Raw genomic sequence first — 18238 nt, 5'->3', positions numbered from 1 at the left:
TCTAACTCCATATACCAGCCTTTGGCCCATATCCCTTAATACCTTTGGTTGCCAAAAAGCTATCTATCTCAGATTTAAATTTAACAATTGAGCTAGTATCAATTGCCGTTTGCGGAAGAGAGTTCTAAACTTCTACCACCCTTTGTGTGTAGAAATGTTTTCTAATCTCGCTCCTGAAAAGTCTGGCTCTAATTTTTAGACTGTGCCCCCTACTCCTAAAATCCCGAACCAGCGGAAATAGTTTCTCTCTATCCACCCTATCTGTTCCCCTTAATATCTTATAAACTTCGATCAGATCACTCCTTAACCTTCGAAACTCCAGAGAATTTGTGTAATCTCTCCTCGTAACTTAACCCTTGAAGTCCGGGTATCATTCTAGTAAACCTACGCTGCACTCCCTCCAAGGCCAATATGTCCTTCCGAAGGTGCGGTGCCCAGAACTGCTCACAGTACTCCACGTGTGGTCTAACCAGGGTTTTGTATAGCTGCAGCATAACTTCTGCCCCCTTGTACTCTAGATATAAAGGCCAACATTCCATTTGCCTTCTTGATTATTTTCTGCACCTGTTCATGACACTTCAATGATCTATGTACCTCAACCCCTAAGTCCCTTTGGACATCCACTCTTTTTAACTTTTTACCATTTAGAAAGTACCCTGTTGTATCCTTTTTTGATCCAAAGTGGATGACCTCACATTTGTCTACATTAAATTCCATTTGCCACAGTTTTGCCCATTCACCTAATCTATCAATATCGCTTTGTAATTTTACGTTTTCATCTACACTGCTTACAATGCCACCAATCTTTGTGTCATCGGCAAACTTAGATATGAGACTTTCTATGCCTTCATCTAAGTCGTTAATAAATATGGTGAATAATTGAGGCCCCAAGACAGATCCCTGCGGGACTCCACTAGTCACATCCTGCCAATATGAGTACCTACCCATTATCCCTACTCTCTGTTGCCTTTCGCTCAGCCAACTTCCTAACCAAGTCCGTACTTTTCCCTCGATTCCATGGGCTTCTATCTTAGCTAACAGTCTCTTATGTGGGACCTTATCAAATGCCTTCTGGAAGTCCATATAAATAACATCCATTGACATTCCCATGTCCACTACTTTAGTCACCTTTTCAAAAAATTCAATCAGGTTTGTCAGGCATGACCTACCTTTCATAAATCCATGCTGGCTCTCTCTGATTAACTGAAAATTCGAGGTGTTCAGTCACCCTATCCTTAATTATAGACTCCAGCATTTTCCCCACAACAGATGTTAGGTTAACTGGTCTATAATTCCCTGGTTTCCCTCTCTCTCCTTTCTTAAAAAGCAGAGTGATATGTGCAATTTTCCAATCTAGAGGGACAGTTCCTGAATCTAGAGAACTTTGAAAGATTATAGTTAGGGCATCTACAATGTGCTGACCTACTTCCTTTAAAACCCTGGGATGGAAACCATCTGGTCCTGGGGATTTGTCACTCTTTAGTGCTATTATTTTCTTCATTACTGTTGCTTTACTTATGTTAATTTTATCGAGTCCCTGTCCCCGATTCAATATAAGTTTTCTTGGGATTTCCGGCATGCTATCCTCTTTTTCGACTGTAAATACTGACGCAAAGCAATACAACTTCAGACTGATGACTAAGCTTTGCACTCCACAGATACTGATATAACTGTAGGCTTAATGCTATGCAACAGATTCATAGGAACAAAACTACATGACTATGGAGAGTTTTTTAATAAAAATTAGTTTCCACTGCTTATAGTGGGCGCATTCTTGCAAACACAATTTGCTCACTGTAAGTGATGGCCAGTATAACACGGTAGTGTTAAGAAAATTAAATATAATTGCACGAAAAGCACTGATGTCCAGACAAAGTCTAGACTAACACCGTTATTAATCTAAACATTTGCCAAAAAGTCTTTTAATCTCTTTTACCACCTCTATAGGTGGGCAAAAAATAAGAGAAATAACATTAACTGATCATTATTTTCTTCCAGGCACAAATAACCAACAATAAAAACAGAAAATGCTGGAGAAGCTCAGCAATTCAGGCAGCATCTGTGGAGAAAGAAACAGAGTTAACGTTTCAGGTCAAAGACCTTTCGTCAGAACTGGAAGATGTTAAAAAAAAAGAGTTAAAGTTTTTGAGCAGGTATAGAGCCAGGGAAAGGCGGGGGGTGGGGGGGGGGGGAAGGAAAGAACAAAAGGGAAGGTCTGTGATAGGGTAGAGGGCAGGAGTGATTAAATGACAAAAGGGATGATGGTGCAAGGCAAGGAAGGTGTTAATGGGACAGGTTAAGAAACAAAAGATTGATCAGGAGTAGCTGTAAATGGCAGCAGCAGAACCATTACCAGCACCAGCTGACCGAAAAAAAATGGGAGCAGTGGCTATGATCTGAAGTTATTGAAATCAATGTTGAGTCCGGAAGGTTGTAAAGTGCCTAATTGAAAGACAAGGTGCTGTTCCTCGAGCTTACATTGAGCTTCATTGGAACAGTGTAGGAGGTCGAAGTAGGAGTGGGAAGGGGAATTAAAATGGTAAGTGACCGGCAGGTCAGGGTCACGCTTGCGGACAGAGCGGAGGTGTTCAGTAAAGCGATCACCCAGTGTGCATTTGGTCTCCCCAATATAGAGGAGACCACATTGTGAGCAGCAGGCACAGTATATTAAATTGAAAGTAGTACAAGTAAACCGCTGTTTCACCTGGGAGGAATGTTTGGGGCCCTGGATGGTGGGAAGGGAGGAGGTGAAGGGGCAGATGTTGAATCTCCTGCGCTCGCACGGGGTGGTGCCGTGGGAAGGGCAGTGAGTGTTGGAAGAGTGGACCAGGGTGCCGCAGAGGGAACGGCCCCTTCGGAATGCTGAAAGGGGAGGGGAAGGGAAGATGTGTTTGGTGGTGGGATCGCACTGGAAGTGGCGGAAATGGCGTTGTATCCACAGCACACAATGTGGTCTCCTCTACATTGGGGAGACCAAATGCAGACTGGGTGATCGCTTTACTGAACACCTCCGCTCTGTCCACAAGCCTGACCCTGACCTGCTGGACACTTGCCATTTTAATTCCCCTTCCCACTCCTACTCTGACTTCTCTGTCCTCAGCCTCTTACACTGTTCTAGTGAAGCTCAACATAAGCTCGAGGAACAGCACCTCATCTTTTGTTTAGGCACTTTACAACCTTCCAGACTCAACATTGATTTCAATAACTTCAGATCATAACCACTGCTCCCATTTTTTCGGTCAGCTCGTGCTGGTAATGGTTCTGCTGCTGCCATTTACAGCTACTCCTGATCAATCTTTTGTTTCTTAACCTGTCCCATTAACACCTTCCTTGCCTTGCACCTATCATCCCTTTTGTCATTTAATCACTCCTGCCCTCCACCATATCAGAGACCTTCCCTTTTGTTCTTTCCTCCCCTCCCTCCCCCACTTTCCCTGGCTCTGTACTTGCTCAAAAACTTTAACTCTTTTAACATCTTCCAGTTCTGCAAAAGGTTGTCGACCTGAAATTTTAACTCTGTTTCTTTCTCCACAGATGCTGCCTGACTTGCTGAACTTCTCCAGCATTTTCTGTTTTTATTTCAGATTTTCAGCATCCGCTGTATTTTATTTTTGACAAATAACCAACAATTTGATTAGGAGCAAAAAGATGAATGCCTGGCTTACACTGGACCTGAGCTGTACAATAAATGATCCGCGTTTAGAGGATTTCCAGTAGAAATTTTTGTGCAAAAATAACCAATTAATCAACACTTAATATGTGCAGTACTTTTATGTACAGGTGTCAGCTGTGGCTCAGTGGTAGCACTCGTGCCTCTGAGTCAGAAGGTTAAGGGTTCAAGTCCCACTCCAGAGACTTTTGCACAAAATCTAGGCTGATATTCCAGTGCAGTACTGAGGGAGTGCTGCGCTGTCGGAGGTGCTGTTTTTCGATGAGATGTTAAACCGAAGCTCCGTCTGCCCTCTCTGATGGATGTAAAAGATCCTACAGCACTATTTCAAAGAGCAGGGCAAATCTCCCCGGTGTTCTGGCCAATATTTATCTCTCAATCCATCACTAAACACAGATTATCTGGTCATTATCACATTGCTGCTCATGGGACCTAAATTTGTTGTGGTGTTTCCTACATCACAACAGTGACTACACTTCAAAAAGCGCTTAATTAACGGTCAAGCGCTTTGGGATGTCCTAAGGTCATGAAACACGCTATATAAATGCAAGTCTCTCTTTTATGCAAGCTTTTGCAGAGTCTTTGCAAAATTACCCAAAATCCTGGAACTCCCTTCCAAACAGCACTGTGGGAGAACCTTCACCACACGGACTGCAGCGGTTCAAGGCGGCGGCTCACCACCACCTTCTCAAGGGCAATTAGGGATGGGCATTAAATGCCGGCCTCTCCAGCGACGCCCGCATCCCATGAACGAATAAAAAAAAACTCCCTTCACCACCAGCGCATAGTGGCTGCAGTGTGTACCATCCACAGGATATACTGCAGCAACTCCCCAAGACTTCTTCCACAGCACCTCCCAAACCCGCGACCTCTACCACCTAGAAGGACAAGGGCAGCAGGCACATGGGAAAAACACCGCCTGCACATTCACCTCCAAGTCACACACCATCCCGACTTGGAAATATATCGCCGTTCCTTCATCATTGCTGGGTCAAAATCCTGGAACTCCCTACCTAACAGTACTGTGGGAGAACCTTCACCACACGGACTGCAGTGGTTCAAGAAGGCGGCTCACCACCACCTTCTCAAGGACAATAAATGCTGGCCTCGCCAGTGATGCCCACATCCCATGAACGAATAAAAAAAATGGATAATAGTTATCGCTTTTTGGGCGATATAAGTGACTGCCCATTTTAAATGTGGACGTTTTAAATTCTGTGGACTGTAATTCTATTAATTGGTTAATCTTTAAAATCTTTAGTTTTTTAAAAATGATGAAGCAGTTGTTCTCCTATAGTATTGCTGACAGTCAAAATGAAAAAAAACATTCTATCGCTTTCTCTTCATTTAACTCGGGGCAGGAATCCTGCAGGTGGGGGAAAGGGGACAGGGTGGGCAGAAAGCCCCTATGTTGTTGTTGGCATGAAGCATGGGCCTTTTCAACTCCCAGGCCTCTAACATTTGAAGGGTGAGCTGTGCTCCTGACCGCCTGCAGAATCGGGCAGCCCGCCCACATGACCCACACATGCGTTCCCGGTCTGTACTTAAAGTGGCGATGCACCTCTTAAAGCAAGGTTGCATCCTCTGCTTGCATTTTCCAGTGAACAATTGCAGAGATGAATTGAAGGGCATCCCAAACCCACTATTCAGTCGGCTTGGACAGATACGGCTGAGATGGACAGTGCCAAAAGTATAACCCCCAGGGCCTGCATTCAATGTAGAAAGAAATTTAATGACCTCACAAGAATGGCAAGGATGAGTATGTGGATGGCCCGACTAGAGAGGGGGCAAAACTTGACCTCCTCTTGGGAAATAAGGAAGGGCAGGTGACAGAAGTGTTAGTGAGGGATCACTTTGGGACCAGTGATCATAATTCCATTAGTTTTAAGATAGCTATGGAGAAGGATAGGTATGGCCCAAAAGTTAAAATTCTAAATTGGGGAAAGGCCAATTTTGATGGTATTAGACAGGAACTTTCAGAAGTTGATTGGGAGAGTCTGTTGGCAGGCAAAGGGACGTCTGGTAAGTGGGAGGCTTTCAAAAGTGTGTTAACCAGGGTTCAGGGTAAGCACATTCCTTATAAAGTGAAGGGCAAGGCTGGTAGAAGTAGGGAACCTTGGATGACTCGGGAGATTGAGGCACTAGTCAAAAATAAGAAGGAGGCATATGACATGCATAGGCAGCTGGGATCAAGTGGATCCCTTGAAGAGTATAGAGATTGCCGGAGTAGAGTTAAGAGAGAAATCAGGAGGGCAAAAAGGGGATATGAGATTGCTTTGGCAGATCAGGCAAAGGTGAATCCAAAGAGCTTCTACAAATACATAAAGGGCAAAAGGGTAACTAGGGAGAGAGTAGGGCCTCTTAAGGATCAACAAGGTCATCTATGTGCGGAACCACAAGAGATGGGTGAGATCCTGAATGAATATTTCACATCGGTATTTACGGTTGAGAAAGGCATGGATGTTAGGGAACTTGGGGAAATAAATAGTGATGTCTTGAGGAGTGTACATATTACAGAGAGGGAGGTGCTGGAAGTCTTAACGCGCATCAAGGTAGATAAATCTCCGGGACCTGATGAAATGTATCCCAGGACGTTATGGGAGGTTAGGGAGGAAATTGCGGGTCCCCTAGCAGAGATATTTGAATCATCCACCGCTACAGGTGAGGTGCCTGAAGATTGGAGGGTAGCAAATGTTGTGCCTTTGTTTAAGAAGGGCGGCAGGGAAAAGCCTGGGAACTACAGACCAGTGAGCCTGACATCTGTAGTGGGTAAGTTGTTAGAGGGTATTCTGAGGGATAGAATCTACAGGCATTTGGAGAGGCAGGGACTAATTAGGAACAGTCAGCATGGTTTTGTGAGAGGAAAATCATGTCTCACGAATTTGATTGAGTTTTTTGAAGGGGTAACCAAGAAGATAGATGAGGGCTGTGCAGTCGACGTGGTCTACATGGACTTCAGCAAAGCATTTGACAAGGTACCGCATGGTAGGTTGTCACATAAGGTTAAATCTCATGGGATCCAAGGTGAGGTAGCCAATTGGATACAAAATTGGCTTGACGACAGAAGACAGAGGGTGGTTGTCGAGGGTTGTTTTTCAAACTGGATGCCTGTGTCCAGCGGTGTGCCTCAGGGATCGGTGCTGGGTCCGCTGTTATTTGTTATTTATATTAATGATTTGGATGAGAATTTAGGAGGCATGGTTAGTAAGTTTGCAGATGACACCAAGATTGGTGGCATTGTGGACAGTGAAGAAGGTTATCTAGGATTGCAACGGGATCTTGATAAATTGGGCCAGTGGGCCGATGAATGGCAGATGGAGTTTAATTTAGATAAATGTGAGGTGATGCATTTTGGTAGATCGAATCGGGCCAGGACCTACTCCGTTAATGGTAGGGCGTTGGGGAGAGTTATAGAACAAAGAGATCTAGGAGTACAGATTCATAGCTCCTTGAAAGTGGAGTCACAGGTGGATAGGGTGGTGAAGAAGGCATTCAGCATGCTTGGTTTCATTGGTCAGAACATTGAATACAGGAGTTGGGATGTCTTGTTGAAGTTGTACAGGGCATTGGTGAGGCCACACTTGGAGTACTGTGTGCAGTTCTGGTCACCCTATTATAGAAAGGATATTATTAAACTAGAAAGAGTGCAGAAAAGATTTACTAGGATGCTACCGGGACTTGATGGTTTGACTTACAGGGAGAGGTTAGACAGACTGGGACTTTATTCCCTGGAGAGTAGGAGGTTAAGGGGTGATCTTATAGAAGTCTATAAAATAATGAGGGGCATAGATAAGGTCGATAGTCAAAATCTTTTCCCAAAGGTAGGGGAGTCTATAACGAGGGGGCACAGATTTAAGGTGAGAGGGGAGAGATACAAAAGGATCCAGAGGGGCAATTTTTTCACTCAAAGGGTGGTGAGTGTCTGGAACGAGCTGCCAGAGGCAGTAGTAGAGGCGGGTACAATTTTGTCTTTTAAAAAGCATTTGGACAGTTACATGGGGAAGATGGGTATCGAGGGATATGGGCCAAGTGCAGGCAATTGGGACTAGCTTAGTGGTATAAACTGGGCGACATGGACATGTTGGGCCGAAGGGCCTGTTTCCATGTTGTAACTTCTATGATTCTATGATTCTATGAGTACACCTCTTCATCTCTCTCACCAGCACCTCACAACACTCCTCTCACCCCCTCACCCCCCCCCCCACCACTTTCAACTATTACCTGCCCTCCATCACATCCTTCAACACACAATCACATGGCCACATTAAAACAACTCTCCTGCTCATTCCAAACACACTCACCTCTTCCTTTCCTCGCCTAACAGCATACAGTCGCATCAATTAGTGTATTTGTGGAAGCTGACCTCATGTCTGCAGATAATGTCGTCAAGGGGCAGCATGTAGATGAGGAAGAGGAGAGGGCTAAGGATAGATCCTTGAGAGTCTCCAGACATAACGGTGTGGTAGCGGGAATAAAATCCATTGCTGGAGATATTATTCAGTCATAGCCAAAGTAACAGTGGAACTGAAGGAGGGCAGTCCTACTGAACCGGGCATTGAAGGAGGATATGATATGATTGATCGTGTCAATGGCTGCAGAGAGCTCGAGAAGCACAAGGGATTGTACACCATGGTGACAGTCACAGAAGATGACATTTCTGACTTTGGTTAGGGCCATTTCAGTACCGTGGCTTGGCAGAAACCTGACTGTAGAGATTCAAAGTTGTGGGAAGAAGACATATATTTGGAAGGCAACAATACATTCAAGGACTTTAGAGAGGGAAGGGATTTTGGAGATGGGGCAGTAGTTTGCATGAACAGAGGGGTCAGGGTGGGTTTTTTGAGGAAGGGTGATGACGGCGGTTTTGAAAGAGGAGGACAGTACATGAGGAACCATGTTCAATGTCAGCTACCATGGAGATAAAGAAGGGAAGTTGGGCGGTCAGCAGTTTAAAAGAAATGGGGTTAAGGAAGCAGGAGCTAGGTCTTGTGGACAAGATGCGTTCGGAAAGGGCATGAGGGGAGATAGGTGGAAAACTAGAGAAAGCAGTGGGCTCAGAACTAGGTCAGGGGAGCCTTGGGAGAGGTTTGGCATGGTTGACAAGGGGAAGGGGGGATGCCGCAGAGGCAGCTGAATGGATGGCCATAATCTTAAGAGACAAAGAAATCTCTGACCTCCTCACATTTGTTGTTGAAGACAAGTGTGGAGGAGGCAGGGAGGGGTTTAAGAAGATGGTTTGTGGTGGAGAAAAGTAGCCAGGGATTATCTTTGCTCTCCAGGATGATCCTGAAGTAGTGAGCAGTTTAGGCAGAGAAGGTTGAGTGTGCTTGATGTGGTCTTGCCAGATCTGGCAATGGATGGCTAAACCAGCTGTATGCCAAATATGCTCAAGTCTGTGCCCCTTGGACTTGAGAGAGTGGGCCCAGGCTGTTGGGTTCCCAAAGTGTCAGGCCTCATTGATGGAAACTACATAGCCATCAAGGTGCTTAACAAAATCTTTGTGGCAAATATGAATCCAGTCAATCAACAACAAGGTAGTCATGGACCATCATGACAGAATAACACAGATGATTGCAGAATACACTGACAGCAGCCACAACAATTTCATCTCACAATTCAGTCCTCTTACGCTGTTGTTGGTTGTACTCACCCAAAACCTTACTCCTGTTTTGTCTGGTCAACAAATGTTGGCAGACTATCTAAAGTGGGGGTTATTATATCCAATCCTGACGTTATCCTCACCTGATGTTATTTCTCTCTCTCGCACACACAAAGACAAAATCAACCAATTCAATACAAACCAGGGTTCAAACCTTGGATCTCCCTGGTTTGTATTTTCCAATCCCACACTATGGAGTTTATTTACAGGGAAGAAAAGTAGAATGTCTTCTTTGTATACTATCATTGTGACAAAGAATACGATTTCCAAATAAACAGAACACTGGAGAATTTCTTAGTAAGGAGTATCCAGTACTTACAAGGCTAACTCTCCTCTTTATCCGCTCTAGTTCCTCCTTCAGTTCTTCTACTCTTCTGCACCTCTGAACATGTGCAGTTTGCTGTAACACAGCCAATGCTGGCCCATCTGTTCTGTGTAAGAGTTCAGCCTCCTTCATGTATTCCTTCATGGAGACCAGTGACATGGTGGAGAAGTAGTATGCTTTGAACAACTTACCTGCTTTTAAAAGATATTAAGTAAATCATAATTCGACAAACAGGCAAATACACATGTATTTTAATTGCGTTCATTTCACCAAAAGAGCTCACGGAACTCAACACATACACAAAATCACATAAAACATCTCAATTTTAGAGGGTTCTCCCAGTGGCCTGGTTTAAGTATCTGACCTTGTTTCATTTTTTAACAGAAGTCTTGTTAGCTCCTGACTTTAAGATCATTATATATTGAATCTGTCAGATAATTATATTTGCTTGATACACAAGAATTTTATGCACTTCATCTATACTCATATGAATCTAAAAGCAGCCCAAAAAAGTCACAATATAATGTCACTAGATCTAAAATCCATGCAACTGCGTTGACTGACAAAAAGTGGAGGTCCAGCAATTAAATAATTTTGTATACATTCCAGCCTAATAACCAAACAAATCTCTTTAATCCAATGTGTGTTGTGTTGTCACAATATGAAGATGTGCATTGCAGCCACTGTTCATACCTACATGCTGTGTCAGTCAGTCTTGGCTCAATGGTAGCACTCGCGCCTCCGAGTCAAAAGATCATGGGTACAAGCCCCACTCTTGACTTGGGATTTGAGCACATAATCTAGGCTGGCACTTCAGCACAGTACCAAGGAAGTGCTGCACTATCGGAGGTGACGTCTTTCGGATGTGACGTTAAACCGAAGCCCCGTCTGCCATCTCAGGTGGAGGTAAAAGATCCCATGGCACTATTTCATAGACGATCAAGGGAGCGCTCCTGGTGTCCTGGCCAACATTTATTCCTCAACCAACATCACTAAAAACAGATTATATGCTCATTTATTTCATTGTTGTTTTGTGGGATCATTCTCTGCGCTAATTGACTGCAGAGGTTCCCACCTTACAACAGTGGCTACATTTCTAAAGTAATTCATTGGCTTATATAAAGTACTTTGGAACATCCTGAGGTTGTGAACGGTGCTACATAAATGCAAGTACTTTCTTAATCCTCCTTTTCAGGTGAGTACATAGTGTACAAGAAGGTATAATGTGCAGTTATATTAGCTGAACAGATGATGCTCTAGCTTGCTCTGAAACTTAGGCATGAATATGCTGTGTTTCATACATGCACAGTTATGCTTGGAGCTTCAGAAGAAACTGCAGTGCCCAATTGAGTACATCCTGATTAGTGTGATGGAGGCAAAATTATTCCATGCCACACAATTAAGTATATAATGAGATTGATAGATATAATGCAACCATAGTAACCCTGAGACAAAGGGTACATTAGTGTCGGAGATACATTTGGGTTGCTACTAGATGAACAAAAAAGTGGAGCTAATGGTTAATTTAATGAAATCACAATGACCCAGAATTCGCTGTCAAAATAATGGTGACACTAATGGCGCTAACCGTTATTTATGCGCAAATCGCACAGCAACTTCAGGCGAGGGCAGATGTTAAACACAGAAATCCAAAAGTTACTGCAGAGATGCGCTGCTCCACCGTTAGCTTCATGAAAACCGGATCTCACTGTCTATCTCACCATTCAAATGCACTGAACGATGTGAAGTTCTTGTATTTGCATGGTAGATATGAACTAAACTTGCCACGGAAATTTAGGGCTTGTCCATTTCAATCTAAGTACCTTTTCACAATGTGATAAATGTTAATTATTGCCAGTTGACCTCTCTGGCACTGAAAATGAACTATTACAAGTGTGGAGTCTCATTCCTTCAGATTTTAATTGTTGTTGGAGATTTTTTTTAAAAGTACATTTTAATTTTTTTTAAACTTCTTCTTTCTGTTACTTTTTGCCCTGTCTCTTAATCCAATCTTTCTTTCCCTCTTTTTATATCTCTTTCTGGACCTGATTTGAACATTGAATTCACCCACTCTAACTTACACTTTCTTCTCAGTCCTTGTGCTGTTAATGTCACAATCCTTCAATTTGATTGGTTAAGGAGATACACAGTTGTTTGGCCTGTTCACTCAGATCCCAGATGCTCTGTAGAGGGCACCACACCGTTTCCAACTCGCACTTCCAGCAATTTGCGGCACAAAATATCATGGAGATTAAACGGACAAGGGCAAGACTAACTAACGGCTACAGCAAATTATGGGCCAATGATTAATCTAAATCTGACATGTTTTTTAATCCAGTTTGTTAAATAAAATAAATGAGTATATTGTTAGAGGTAGGTTACAAGATAGTAACCTAACATAAAGGTCATCATAAACCACATCAGAGAACTCAAGCATTCTGTAACACCTGAGCTCCATGCCAAGATTTAATTCTCCATTTTAAAAAAATTATTAACTTTTGCTACCCTACCAGGGCCATATTTGTGAAAAATGGGCAGACTGAGTAGGTGACCCTGCATGTTCATCATCATCCACTTGACTTAGTTTCCCAGACAGTGAATAGTACCATCATACCCATCACTGCCGTTAACCTAGACAGGGTTAAGAGAAGCAGTACCAACTGGATTAGGCAGTCAATATAAAATTATTTGAATAGAAAACAAAAAAAATCTTAGGAAGTCTCATTTACTTCAAGTTTTTTTTATTGCTTCTTAAATTAAAAACAGTAGATCCTAACATTTTTGGATAAAATAACAATTACCAGATAGGAATGTAATTTAGGAAATTCACCCTAATTTGTGAACTATGGAGAAAATGAAATATAATTTATAATTATATAAGCACCTTATCATATCTTTCAGGAATCTATTGAAACACTTTGCAAACAATGAATTACTTTGAAGTATCATGTTCGTTATGTATGCAAACACAATAGCCATTTTGCACATAGCAAATCCCACAAACAGCAATTCAAAGAATGATCAGTTGATCTGATTTTGCTGATATTGGTTGAGCAAGGAATTTTGGCCAGAATAATAAGAGAACTCTGCTTTCTTCTAGGTATTTTAGCTTCCATATTTCAGACAAAATGAGCCCTACCTCTATGTCCCAAACAGAATCTTTTTACTTGACCAGATGTCTAAGTAATTCATAGAGTATGCAAGGAACGACAGTTTAGTTTTTAGTTTATTCCAGCTGCTGGTTTTTTCACCTAATCCTCCTGGTATTGCAGGTGGAACAGATATTTGAGAAAAGGAATTCAAATAGAGCTACTAAATCTACAGCACCTTGAAACATAACCTTTTCTGGGCTACTAATTTAGCATGAAATCACTACTGTGTTTACAAAGTAGTAGTATCTTTGCTAGTTTCATTATAGACTGTTGAGGAATGGTGTGTGGAAACCTCTTGGTGATTTCATGCCACACAGCCATAGAACTAACAATAGTAATGTAGTAGGGAAGAGCAAAGGGAGAGCAGAAAGGCTTAATATAAAGTCCTTTTATATAATCTGCCAACTTCTTCATTTAGTAGCTCTACCTGAAGGTGATTTGAATTCATCATCTCAAATATCAGTTCCACCTGCAATACCAAGGTGATAGTTATTTATGTTAAATTAACAAAATGTCATGTAATAAGTACAGCATAACAATTTAGAGGCCCACCTCTTTACGAAAAAGTACTTGTAAAGAAAAATACGAAAACACACAATGAGAAAGCACATCAAAGTCATAATCCATTATGACAAATGGCACAAATGGCCCTTCCTCCCTAGCCTAAGAAAAGCTTGTTATACGCATTTCATTAAGACTGCAGTTTCATGCTAGCTACAGTATTTTTATTATACATTAGAAAGTGTACTTTGGTTTGTGTTCTTTTGTTTTTATCCTCGCTCCATCTAAGAGGGATGCTATTTACACGCAGCAAGTGCCAGCCTCTAGTTTTGGTTATACATGCACCAATACGACTATTTATATCGTTATGAAAAACATTAGCATTTATAGTCATCGTTACCATACTCACCACCCAGCTGCAGTTTATATATTGCTTAAATTTGTTCAAAAAATTCACTTAAGCTATCAAGTTACAAATAGGTTAAATTTATCGAGAGAATAAACGTTTTCCGAATCATTAAAGCAATTAATCTGTACATCGCGAACAAACACAATTAACTGTGTACATTTTAAAAGTTTATTTACTGCTGCAACAATTCTGCTCTTCAATCCAGTTAATAAACAATTCTCCAAAATACCGGTCGAGGTTGAACCAATTCTTCACCGAGGACGCCAACACTTACTCTTAGTTGCGACGTATGTTAAAGATCCCTCGTAGTTTGCGCACTCACCGTGGAACCGTGCATTGGCGGCCGGCTCAGCAGCCCTCACAGTCCGGCTCCAGTGAGTTGCTGGCCGCCCCATGACCCGCGTTGCTCGGTTACCAGATGCGGAATGAACTGGGTGCCGCTATTCTCCCCCCCTCGCTACTGTGGTTTCAATCACAATGTGAGAGAGGCGAGGAAAAATGTAAGTAATTTAAATCAGTGCGTGTGTTTTCATCACTGTTTCTGGCAGTAGCACATTCCGAGTCCTAACAACCGTGTCAAAAAAAAATCTTTTTTTGGGGTTTGTCTTAAATTTATGCCCTTTAGTTACCGACTCATCCACCAGTAGAAATAATTTCCCCAATTTACTTTTATCAAAACCATATAATTGTGAACACCTCTATTGGATCACATCTTAATCTTATTTGTTCCAATGAAAAGAGCCCCAATTTTTACTCGGAGATAAAAGTCTCTCATTCCAGGCATCCTTTTAATAAATCGCTTCTGCACCCTTTCCATCTGCCTCTTAAAGTTTGACTATTTAGTGTATATGTCCTCTCCTTTCTTCCTCCCAAAAAGAATCCTCTCATTTCTCTGCATTAACTTTCATCTGCTCTGACTACTAACTTGTCTATATCTTCCTGAAGCTATTTACAGTTAATTATGCTACCTAGTTTATGCGTCGTCTGCAAACTTTGATAATTGTGTTCCCTGTATCTACGCCCAAAGCATTTATATATTGGACCAGATTTTGCCGAAAAAATAACGGCATCTGTATGACGCACACCCTTAATGCACAAATCGACCAGCAACTTGTAGCGAGGAAGAGATACCCCACGAATTGTGAATCGCGCAAGTTGCTGGCCGATTTGCGCCACTTTGCTGTTAGCTTTGTGAAAACGGCATCTCACGCTAAACCTCTCCGTGATTTTCATGAAGTTGCTGCATTTGCACATTAATTCTCCATTAAACTCACCACAGAAAGTCAAGTCTAGTAATTAGGTGTAAGTACCCTTTTAACGACATGATAATTGTTAATGACTACCAATCAACCTCTCCCACAGAAAATAAACAATTATAAGTGTGGAGTCTCATTCCTGCAGGAAGTAGATTGTTTTAGGAGATTTTAAAAATGTCATTTTAGATTAAAAAATGTTTTTTCTTACTTTTCCTTTCTGTCCCTTTTATCTCTTAATCCAATCAATCTTTCCCTCTCTTTATTTATCTTTCTGTGCCTGATTTGACATTGTCCCGTTTCCCTCGCACTTCCAGCAACTTTGTGGGCAAATGTTTTTAAAACTTAAACTTGCACGAACAAGTCTAAGTAAAAGGGCATGCTCCAGCAAACTCTGGCCCATGGAGAACAGCAATGCTCCGAACACTGACTCCTAGGGGACACCAATGTTAACATCCTTCCAGTCTTAAGATCCAGCAACCCCTAACCTTGGTTTTCTGTCCTATAAGCAATTTCCTAACCATGTTGCCACACTCTCTTTAATAACACACACCTTAATTTCATCAAGTCTCCGATGTGGTATCTAATAAAATGCCTTTTAAAAATCCATATTCACAACATGCACTGCATTTCCTTTATCAATACAACTGAACTTTAATTGGCCATTTCATGACCTGTCCCTTGATTGGCTGCCAAATCCCAACCATTGAATGGCCGTTGACCCAACCTTTAAATGGCTCTTGAATGTCTGCGAACCCTAACCTGACTCTTGAAAGATTGCCAAACCCACAACCCAACTTTTCATTTGTGTTCCTCCATTTGTTAATCTAACCGTAGAATGCTCAAAAACCTGGCTTGACTTTTACAGTGGGTGCCCTGTCCTTTAAATGGTAGCTACTTGTGTCTTTTGTTCTGCTGTGATTCTCCCAAACCTTTGTTCCACTTGCTGTACCCCCACTGTAAATAAATTACACTGTTACTAGCCTCAAAAACTTACATTTATATAACATCTTTTAACATAGCAAAAGGTCCTAAGGCACTTCACAGAGCCAAAGGAGGAAAGGGTCTTAAAGGAGGAGGAGGAAATGGAGAGGCAGAGGGGTTTAGGGAGAGAATTCCAGAGCATGGAGACTAGGAAGCTGAAAGCATAGCCATCAATGGTAGGGCGAAGGGAGATATGCACAAGAGGAAAGAAGAATCCTGGGGGGAAGGGGAGATATAGGGCTGGCAGACATTGTAGGAGATAGGAAAGGGCAAGGCTATGGCCATGAAGTGATTTAAGCATGAGGATGAGGATTTTAAATTGGAGGCGTTGGGAGGACCAAGAGCCAATGTAGGTCAGCAAGGACAGCAGTGATGAGTGGAATTTGGTGGAGGGCCAGATATGGGCAGCAGAGTTTTGGATGAGCTGAAGTTTACAGGGCATAGAGGGTGGAAGGCCAGCCTGGAAAGCGATAGGAATAGTTGTCAGGAGGTGACAAAGGCATGGATGAGTGTTTCAGCAGCAGATGGGCTGAGGCAGGGGGTGGAGGTGGAAAATATTAGAGGTGGTCTTTGTGATGGAGAGTATATGAGATTGAAAGCTCAGCTAGGGGTCAAATAGGATGCAGAGAACATGAACAATCTGGTTCAACCTTCGAGGGAGATCCAATTAATGGCAAGGGTACGGAATTTGCAGTTGGGGCCCAAAATTATGGCTTAACTGGAGAAAATTGCAGCTCATTTGGATGTCAAACAAGCAGTCTAACAACACAGAGGCAGTGGAGGGGGTGAGAGGGGTGGTGAAGTTAGAGCTGGGTATGGTCAGCATACTTGTGGAAGCGTCTTTGGATGACATTGTCAAGGGCTAGCATGTTGATGAGGATGAAGAGAGGGAGCAAGGATAGATCCTTGGGGGAGCTCTAGAGGAAACAATGTGTGGGTGGGAAGAGGAAGCATTGCAGGAGACGCTATGGCTATGATTTGATAGTTAAGAGTGAAACCATGCAATGGCAGTCCCACTGAGGTGGACAACAGAGCCGAGGTGTTGATGGAGGATGGAGTAGTTGAACATGTCAAAGGCTGCAGAGAGTAGGAGGTGGGTAAATACACCAGTCACTTAGATAGAGGATGTCATTTGTGACTTTGATTAGCTCCGTTGCAGTGCTATGGCAGGAGCAGAAATCTGATTGGAGAGATTCAAACATATAGTGGGAAAGATGGTCAAGGCCACAAACCTTAGGAACAGGCTGATTCTGCTGAAGATACAGCTTCCTGGTTTTGAGGCTAGTTTTCCCACCCTGACGCCAACCCTTCCCTTTCTGCTGCTGGCACCTCCAGCCTCTCAACTCTTTCCAGCCATTTGACCCCATGAGTAACACCTTAGGAGATCCACTAGTATTACAATTAAAGTCTTACATCGAGCACACACTTCCTATTTGTCAGACTAACATCTGTGTCACAATTTTGTTATGCCTTACATAGAGGTAATCTGGGTATTAGCACATATGCATACTATTATACTTATCTTTCAATCCTCCAGACACTTGGTGGTGCAGCTATGCCTGGAAGCTCCACCTATCATGTCCACTTCTCTTGGCTTTAGATGGTACTGCTCCTCTTACCAGGTCCATGCAAGGTTATTTGTATTTTTTCTAAATTTACATTAATTTTTGTAAACTTAAATTCTCACCTGTTTGTCCTTGCCTGTGGGTCTCCATCTCCATATCACGCACCTGTCTTCTTGGGCACTCTTCGTAGCCTCCTGAGCCGGAAGCTTCTCATCCTGTTGTTGTGCCTTAGCCACCTCCGCTCCTTCACCGTTACTGTCTGCGTTCTATGCCACTCTGCATTAATTTGCACTTGAGTCTATGCCATTTACCACCAGATTCCCCAAGTTACCTCTTTAGTCCAATGCTCTGCATCCTGCTGCTGCTGCTCAGCTGCCCATTCCCTATTGCCTCCTCTAGTGCTATAGCGCTTTTTACTGGTTCCGGTAAGTATATCTGAATACACCGTAAAAGTGAGAATTGGAAAATCCAGGGCATATGTTGCAGTAACATTTGGCACCCAGCTGCGTTTAGAGCTTCTAAATCCTGCAAGGGCCAGGGTATGTGCCATGGGCATGGAGACCTGCAACATCACAGTTATGTTAAGGAGGTGCCGAACAATTATAGGCCAGTCAGTCTTATCTCGGTAGTGGGCAAACTATTAGAATCAATACTGAGAGATAGGATAAACTGTCACTTGGAAAGGCATGATTTAATCAGAGATAGTCAGCATGGATTTGT

At 42.6% G+C, this 18238-nt stretch overlaps 1 protein-coding gene across 1 annotated transcript in view; it reads right to left on the bottom strand.

Moving 5' to 3' along the window:
* LOC137320634 (early endosome antigen 1-like) overlaps positions 1 to 14111 on the bottom strand; it is a 73025-nt gene extending 58914 nt beyond the window's left edge. Inside the window, exons 1-2 of the mRNA XM_067982314.1 lie at positions 13991 to 14111; positions 9649 to 9845 (exon numbers count right to left, since the gene is read on the bottom strand). Coding sequence (XP_067838415.1) covers positions 9649 to 9845; positions 13991 to 14111 — 318 coding nt within the window. The remainder of the gene's footprint in view (positions 1 to 9648; positions 9846 to 13990) is intronic.
* Positions 14112 to 18238: the final 4127 nt, after the last annotated feature.

Source organism: Heptranchias perlo, chromosome 4 (genome assembly GCF_035084215.1).
Source record: "Heptranchias perlo isolate sHepPer1 chromosome 4, sHepPer1.hap1, whole genome shotgun sequence".
Taxonomy (NCBI): Eukaryota; Metazoa; Chordata; class Chondrichthyes; order Hexanchiformes; family Hexanchidae; genus Heptranchias; species Heptranchias perlo.
Note: the sequence above shows the minus strand (reverse complement) of the source record. Positions and strands in the feature narration are given on the sequence as shown.